The sequence below is a fragment of the Cryptotermes secundus genome, unplaced genomic scaffold (assembly GCF_002891405.2).
Source record: "Cryptotermes secundus unplaced genomic scaffold, Csec_1.0 scaffold369, whole genome shotgun sequence".
Classification (NCBI taxonomy): Eukaryota; Metazoa; Arthropoda; class Insecta; order Blattodea; family Kalotermitidae; genus Cryptotermes; species Cryptotermes secundus.
Window position 1 is genome coordinate 2,067,743 of NW_019725844.1, and position 8,969 is coordinate 2,076,711.

General features: G+C 38.3%; 1 protein-coding gene across 1 annotated transcript in view; it reads left to right on the plus strand.

The window, feature by feature from the left end:
* LOC111863698 (neurobeachin) overlaps positions 1–8,969 on the plus strand; it is a 554,452-nt gene that overhangs the window by 532,958 nt on the left and 12,525 nt on the right. Inside the window, exon 32 of the mRNA XM_033751163.1 lies at positions 3,553–3,754. Coding sequence (XP_033607054.1) covers positions 3,553–3,754 — 202 coding nt within the window. The remainder of the gene's footprint in view (positions 1–3,552; positions 3,755–8,969) is intronic.

Sequence of the window (8,969 nt, forward strand, 5' to 3'; positions counted from 1 at the left end):
TTGCATCAGAATAAAATGTTTTTGATTGAGTCTCAAATCATTTGTGCTTCTCTTTTTCCATAAATAATTGTGTTTTTAGATACAGTTTTGTTAGCACTGATTCCTCACTTGTCTTGGATATGCTGATTGATCTGCTCCTCAACTTCATTACATGTTACAGTAGATGGGTGCCCAGAACATTCATCACTAATAATGTGTCTGCTTTACTTCAAAACTTATCATCTATCTGTTTACTTTACTCAGGTTCATTACCGTCTTACTGAACTATCATTATTATATAAATTTCACTAATTTGAAGATCCCCATAACAGCAAAAATCAGATGACAGGTTGTTCCTGTTCTTTGGTGTTCATTAGTAGCCATATTGAACATGCCACGGCATATGATATTTGCAGTTTTCTTGGTGGGGAGAATTCAAGATAGTGGTCTTCTGGTCTTCTAAATTGTGAGAGTGTATGTAATTTTATACGTAGTTAGTTGTGTTTTGAGGAAGGTGTTGCCTCTGTCTTTAGAGTAGACATATCCAGTAGATTCTTGCAAATTGTGGTATCCTCCTACAAGACTGCATAATGTACCCCTAACGTAGAAGAGCATACCTAAATGGCACAGGATTGTCACTACTCTCATGATGATGGAAACCAACTGGGTGAAAATATGTGAAGTTTCATATTTTTTATATTTTGCATTTTTTAGTGTTGCCTAAGTCACTTTTGAGGTACACTAGAACTGCTTTAATCTTATTTTACTTTCCTATGTGTACTTTTTATCACATATAGCGTGCATGGAAATCCACAGAGTTGTGGTGAGCTGCTTGCAAAGCTACTGCATGTACCTAGGTATTAATAATTTGATTGTGTGTGGAATCTTCTCATTGAATAATTCTGTATTAAAATGCCTATAAAATGTTTAATGACAGGGCTTGGGCTTGTGTCTACCACGTGATGTTTCTTTCAGGCTATTTTCTTCACTTATTTAAACTGAAACATTATTCATAGCATTTAATATTATTTATAGGAAAACATTAGCTTGTGTGGCTTTTATAAAATATATGTATGCGTTTCTGCAGATGTAGCAGTAATCCTCTCAAGCAGTGGGAATTGTGTTTTTAAGAAATTTTGGGATGCGCCAGATTAAAGCAGAGATTTTGTATGTAAAAGGAAATACAATGTTTTAATAAAAATATTCCTTTAATTGCTTTTATTTAACTTAATTTTTGTTCATCTGGTTTTGTGATAGACTTTTCTGTATAGGGTATGACATATCCTCACTGAAAAAGTAACCTAAATAATAAAAGCAGGGAGTAGAACAGTTAAAGTTTACTTTCCTTTTGCATAGAATTCTAGTCCTGCAGATCAATTGTTATTTTATATCGTGCTTTTGGAAGCATCTACGATTTGAATATGGGAGTCAGGGTAGCTCAATATAGTGATGGGCTGTAAGCTGGATGGCATTAGTGCGGCTGGAAGGATTAGGTGAATTGAAAAAATCCAGTGACCCCATCTTCCATTCATAACTACAAATGGGTTAAATGTGCACATTCATAGTTAAGTTAATATAATAGCCATTAAGAAATCTGTACTGTCATTGACATTGTAATTTGAATATTACCTTTTTTTGGAATATACCACTGTGTTCACTGGCTCTTTTTCTAGTAGGTTATTTTATGATACTGTCATTAGCTGGACTATATAGGTTCAAATGGTAGGACAACTGAGAAATTATAAATTGGAGGAAAGTGCATGTGGCCTAAGCAAGGTATATCCTAGCATTTGCCTGATGTGCTTGAGGAAAACACAAAAAAAAATCTCATGTCAGGATAGTGGGTGTCCCAGTTGAGATTAAGACTAAGCACCTCAAAAATATGAGTCTGCTGCTATGTGAATCTGCTCAGATTTACTGACTTCTTCTCTGAAGATGGTGGCGGTATGTTGCTCCAGAATATTGGTTAATATCTGTCAGAACATATGGAATCACATCCAAGACAACAGGAATCATCATATTCACCCTTGTGAGAACCTATAGTGTTACAGTATTTTAGTTTCTGTGAATGTATTCTTGCAGCTAGTCGGTTCTCTAGACAGATGTGATTGCAACTGTCAGCATTTTCTGTGAATATGTCAAGATTTGTATTATTGATTTCTCTGACTTAAAATATTCATTGGCTTTCTTATCAAATTTCATTGTATCTGTTGACATTACTCTTTACTATATTAATGACAGAATGAAGGTTAATTTGAAGAGTCCTATCTTCTGGGATATAATACCATGTAGTCCACAGAAGTCAAGATGCATTTCAGAGGAACATATTGCCTCCATCATCAGTCATAGAATAATCCAAGCAGAGCTTGTTACCTGCTTTATGCTGGTTTCTTGCTTGGCTTATTCTTCAACTCTGAAGATGGAGATGACATGTTCCTCTGAAATGCCTCTTGACTTTCAGTGGGCTACGAACTGTTACCTCCGTCAAGATAGGACTTTTAATAACCACCACTGTGAGAACCTGAATTCCTTAAGGCTAGGCTGTTTCTTGTTTTGTTGTCCTCTGAAGCATTCTTATCCTATGTACCTTATTTTGAAGGAATAGAAGTAGTCTTATGAGACCACCTTGCTGTCTGTATGTATGTACTGTGTCCCCCTAACAACTTCTGAATGCCTGAACCAATCTTTATGATGCTTGGCATGTATATCATGGCACCTGAGCCCATCACAACGGTGTACTTCATAAATCCCTCTCATCAGTAATACCAGTTGCTGAGGCAAAACCTTTATGTTGCTTGAATGCCTGTACCAATTTTTGTGAAAACTGGTATGTATGACACGTCACCAGAATACATCCTAGACCCCTCCCTTCAGTAACACCAACATTACAGCTTCTCATATTTCTGAGGCAAAACCATAACATTGCTTGAATGCCTGAACTTGTCTTCATGAAACTTGGTGTATTATGCTACATCAAGCCATCTCAAGGTATACTTCATAAATCCTTCCCATCAGTAATACCAACGCTGCCTCTCAGTTGGTTGAGGTAATAAGCTTAATATTAGTTGAATGCCTGAACTGATTACCATCAGTGGTGGTCTGTATATAATGCCACCATGGGCCTTCTCAGTGGTGTACAGTATAAATTCCTATCATCAGTAATACCCCTAATGTTACATGAATGCCTTAACCAATTGTCATCAGTGTTGGTGTGTGTCTCATGTCACCTGAGGCCATCTCAACTGCATATTTAATAAATATCTCTTATCAGTAGTTCCAACACTACGGCCACTCAAACTGTCATATCAGAGTCTCAGTTTATACTGAAACGAACGTAAGCAGTTAGTTCTTCCCAGAACCTCCTTACCTTCATGCTTACAATTTTGGAATATGTGACTGATCTTTATCAATGAATACATTTTACTTCTGTTAAAATAATTATCTCAATAATATTTAACCATATAACACTTAATTTAGACAGTGACTTCCCTTTTTCCATAGAAGCTTATGTTATAGGAGTGAAAGTTGATTGCTTTGGACAACATTGCTTCAGTATTTTAAATTTGTTTACAGAGTGGTGATTCAGTTGAGGAGGTGAATTCCATCAACCTAAATCCCACAACAGAGAACAGTATGGACAATGAAATTCTCTTAGATGACAATAAACCTGCTTCCAATGATGAGAGCTGGACTGATGTGAACCTCAATGAAGATGGTGACCCAATAACTAGCAAGGAGGACCACAGAAACATCCATAACATGTCTCATTCAAGAGGTCTGTATCAGAGGTCAACCTGATGATGTACTCTGTAATTGCATACATTAAATAATTTATCATGCAGTATACCACAATGAAAAACACAGAAGCTCTGATTGATGCTAGTAAGGAGGTTGGTCTAGAAGAAACATAGAGATGCTAAGAATATGTTGTCTCATTACCAGATTGCAGGGCAAAATTTTGACATAAAGGTAGCTGATAGATCCTTTGAGGCTGTGGGCTGGACATCTGGTGTTCGATTCCCAGAAGGGACAAGATTTTTCTTTTCTCCGCGGTGTCCATACCAGCTCTTGGGCCCATCCAGCCTCCTATCGAATGGGCACTGTTGGCAATTTCCCCAGGAGTAAAGCAGCTGGGGCATGAAGCTGGTCACTTACCTCCATCTAGTGTCAAGGTCAAGAATGACAGAGCTATAGCTCCACTCCCTAATATGTCTTCATGGCCTAGTGCTTAATTAATTAAGCACAGGGACAAATTTACATTAATAGATCCTTTGAAAATTTGATATAATTAAAATATTTGGGGATGGCAGTAACAAATCAGGATTTGATTCAAGTGGAAATTAAGAGTAGATTGAATTCAAGTAATGCTTGCTACCATTCAGTTCAGAATCTTTTATCTTCTCATCTGTTCTCTAAATGCATAAATATTAATGTATGTAGAATGACAATATTGTGTGTATTTCTGTTTATTCGTAAAATTTGCCTCTGATATTAAGGGAGGAACATAGACTGAAAGTGTCTGAGAACAGGATGTAGAGGAGAATACTTGGAAATCATTCAAACAGCATACCTTTTAATTCCATATATTTAACCTTTAACGACCGAAAGTCCGGTATACCGGACGGTACCTGTGACCTCGAAGATGCCGAAAGTCCAGTATACTGGACGCAAGACACGTGCTCACTTTACAAGTGCTGACGGTTAGACCTTGAGTTTGAAACCAAAACAAACCCACGCAAGTTCAAGTCAGAGGTCCAGTTGTTGGCTCTGAACAATGAAACCCTTCATCATGGCACTGGGTTCGATTTCGTTTACATGTAGGTAAGACTGTTTGTGACTTGGTCAGCCAAACAGAGTGGAAGCTTCTTCACAGAAAAACTGACCCAACATTCCTCTGTGCGGGCAGATCACTGCTTCTGTAGCTCTCAAGGAAGTGTGACGTGTTTAGTGAGTGTCTGAATTATCAGCTTGTGAGTCAGTGGCGGACTGTTTCTCTGGGGAAGCCAAGATTGTTCATTGATTCGTCTGGAACTGAACATTGACAACACTGTCCGGCCAGCCAGATATAAACAATAACTTCCTGTTTGTTCGCTAAGCGAGAGACTGAACCAGATTGTCTACGAGCGTATGAGAAGTGAGGTCTGTGTGACCTTCAAAACGTGCAGAAGCAAACTCTGCCTTTCTGCTCTCCCGCACGCAGTATCTATAGTAGCGTAAACTTACACGACGCAACGAGTTGAAACTTGTGTACAGTCTGACCAAACATTTTGGTGTATAGTGTCAATGTATTTTGGATATAACGACGTCTCAAGTTTGAAGAAAAAATTATGGGTAAGTCTTTTGGAATTTCATTACACATATAATAGAGAGTATATTTTGAATTTCATGACATAACAATCACAGTTAATTTTTATTTGTAAAAATTGCCATAGGTATATTGTAGGAAATTCAATTCTCTTTCAGGTGGTTTTTAGTTCGTATTTCTAAGCTGCATAGAACGGAAAATATGTAGTTTTTTCTGAAAGTCTACAATATTAAAAGGGCAATGTCAAATTAACTCCGGCAGCAGCGCAGTCGTGGGGGGTTTAAATGCCGACTCTTAAAGGTTCAGCTGTTTCAGCATGTTCAGACCTTTGAGTGACATCTACACTACATTCCACACATAATTTTGGAAATTTGTAAGTTAGTATTTAAATAAAAGCCTGCAAATTTTGTTCAGAAAATGTCTATTTAGCACAACAAGTACAGTAAAACTTGGTTATAGCAACATCGGTTTCTGCGACACCTTGTCTATTGCGTCAAATATTCAATGGTATGAACTAATTCCTCATAAAGCAACTGATTTTATACCTTGCTTAGTACGACATGCACAAATGCATCAACCTCTTATGTAACGTCATTTTCATTCCTGAATTTCTCTGATATCGTGGGAAAGTTCGATGTGTCTGCCCACCCTCACTTTCTCTACTTGCTGACGTGACTGTCCTGGAAGAATACGACCAGGAGGAGCGTGGGTTTTATGCGAAAACAAGGGTGTGGAGTGGGACTGCGTAAATAGTGCAAGAGGACGCGGCAGGTTGTTAACCGCATTCCTTTCCTAGAATCTCGTCTAACAGGACCTCACATTGTCTACTTACCCTATAGTGNTAATTACATGGTAACACACTAAAATGCTTTTCATATGAGTAACTGATGAAGTGGTGCGTTTATGAAATTTAATAGTTTAGGAGATCATATATACAGTAGAACTTGGTTATAACATCATCAAAGGGACCTAAAAATAGTGTCGTTATAAACGAATGTCGTTGTAACCGAAATGGGCACTTCCACAGTAGCCTTATGTTATCACGTAAAAATCTACCAAAAACCGAGTTAAAATATTGCATTTTTAGTGAAATACGTAGTTAAGTACAGACTAACGTAACATTAACGTGGAATTGCCCAAATGTGTAATATCAAAGACATATTACAGCGCTTTTCACTGACAATACACACAATATTTCACGAATCACTTTAACTTTCTCTTCAATGCTTAAAACTTTCCTTTTCATTGCCATGTTTTCGCTACTGCACTTCTCTGGGTTTAGGCAGGAACACTATAGGGTAAGTAGACAATGTGAGGTCCTGTTAGACGAGATTCTAGGAAAGGAATGCAGTTAACCTGCCGCGTCCTCTTGCACTATTCACGCAGTCTCACCCCACACCCTTGTTTCCGCATAAAACCCACGCTCCTCTTGCAGCCCGTGGTCGTATTCTTCCAGGACAGTCATGTCAGCAAGTAGAGAAAGTGAGGGTGGGCAGACACATCGAACTTTCCCACGATATCAGAGAAATTCAGGAATGAAAATGGCGTTACATACGAGGTTGATGCATTTGTGCATGTCGTACTAAGCAAGGTATAAAAACAGTTGCTTTATGAGGAATTAGTTCATACCATTGAATATTTGACGCAGTAGACAAGGTGTCGCAGAAACCGATGTTGCTATAACCAAGTTTTACTGTATGTTCATAAATCTGGTATTATTTAGGGGAGGGAGGGTATTTAAAACTGCCATTTAGTGATGGTATGAAATTAACAACAACAGGCCCTCTACTACAGTAGAGTCAGTGAAAGGATCAACACAGGTAGTGTGAGGTACAGTGTATCACCTGCCCCACCCTACCTACACTGCACATCTTGCCCTCTGTCAGCTGCTCAAGCTCTGTCCTGCCTCAGGCGAATTTGTATTTATTGTTCTAATAGCTGTTGTCATTGAAGAAGTATAACGGTGAATGATCTATTAATTTATTTTATTAAACTGAAATAACCTTATTCATCAGTGAACTTCACAAAATAACCAGGCCCACCTAGCCACATCAGAAGGATGGAGCTGTCTTGTTTAATTGCCATTCATTGATATAATCATTATAATTGAAAGAATGTGGTAAACTTCATTTTATTTTGATAAAATTAAATTTTATTATTCACCAATGGAAATTCATGACAGACCCGGTAATCCAAGTATTTAAAAACATTTGTGTTGAGACCCTTTCACATGTAGATGAACATATAAGAATCCTGAATACTGAAGACATGTTACAGATTCATTCATCAGTAATCTGTCAGACGACAGGTCCACAGTCTTTTCCAAAACAGTTCCTCCACTTAATGCGATCTCAAGCTTTCTCCTTCAAATAAGAATATCCTCTTCTGTCCCCAAAGTCATCCAGCATCTTCTTACGTCTTCTTTCTCGTCTTCTGGTCACTTCTATCCGCCCCTCTGGTTTGTTTTGTTTCCAGAGGAAACCTCTCGCATACGTGGTATCTCTGTTTTTGGAAAGAGACTATCCAGGAAAAGTAATAATGTGGTAGTTTTTTCCATTTGCTTTCCACATCGCAGTACAACAGCCGTTCAAACCACTCTGGTCATGCCTGTTACTGCACGAACTTGAACCATCTCGAGCATCATTTGCTCTGTGCTTCGAGTCGCTGCTGATGTCGCTGTTTCTGTCATCATATATATATCACTTGTAGAGAATTTATAAGGTTTATAATTTCAAAATATAGAATATTGAAGGCCTTTAGAGGAGAAGATACAGTATGCTCATCATAATATAATTTTCACAAAATGAGTGGTTACCAGTACAGAGGATAGGCTACCAAACTACAGTAATGGATGGACAGCAGAACAACACCAAAAGCAGGCCTAACATTGAGTCATAAATCCAGAGGATGAAGATCACAGTCCGTCACTGTCTGTGGGGTACACACTTTGCAATCCAGTGGAAATTGCTTGAAAAATTGTTGCCTGTTGAAATGATCATTTCATCTACTGTATCTTCAGGCAATACTTCTATTACCCATGCTTCTTCAGTGATCTTCATGTGCTCTACAGCCTTTTTCCAGTGGTCGAGCATGGCCTGTTCAGTCACATCTCTCATGAGCTTCTCTGTGTCATTAATTTTAATGCAGTGTTCTGCCTGGCTACTTTCCCCTTTATGTTTGTCCATATTAATTAATTGCGTTGAAATGGCAATTGGGTGGGGGGGGGGACAATCTTATGTCATGATGTCCCTTCTTTGCTGCAGTTTCATCCACTTGTATCTCTTTACAGTGCTTTGTTCAGTTTTACCAGATGTGAAAAGTCAGGTTCCTCTGTTAACATGAAGTGCTTCAGACATTGTTGAATAACCTTCTATACTGACAAAAGAGACCTACTCTTGTCCCTCTGTCTTTGAAAAGAACTTCCTAACTGTTTAGCAGATACGTACTATTGTCACTTTAATGTCATCCCACAGATCATAAATGTTAAACTGTCTAAAAGGAATTATCACTCTGCAGTAAGGATAATAGAAAGTGAACTGAGAAAGAGGACCAAAACAAGAAGGCCTACAAAGCAGATAACAAGACTGAAACAGAGAATGCAAAGAGACAGAGGGGTTATATAGAAGGTGGCAACTAATGGGAGTGGAGTAAGGAGATAGCTGTCATGCAGACTGTTTGGGGGGGG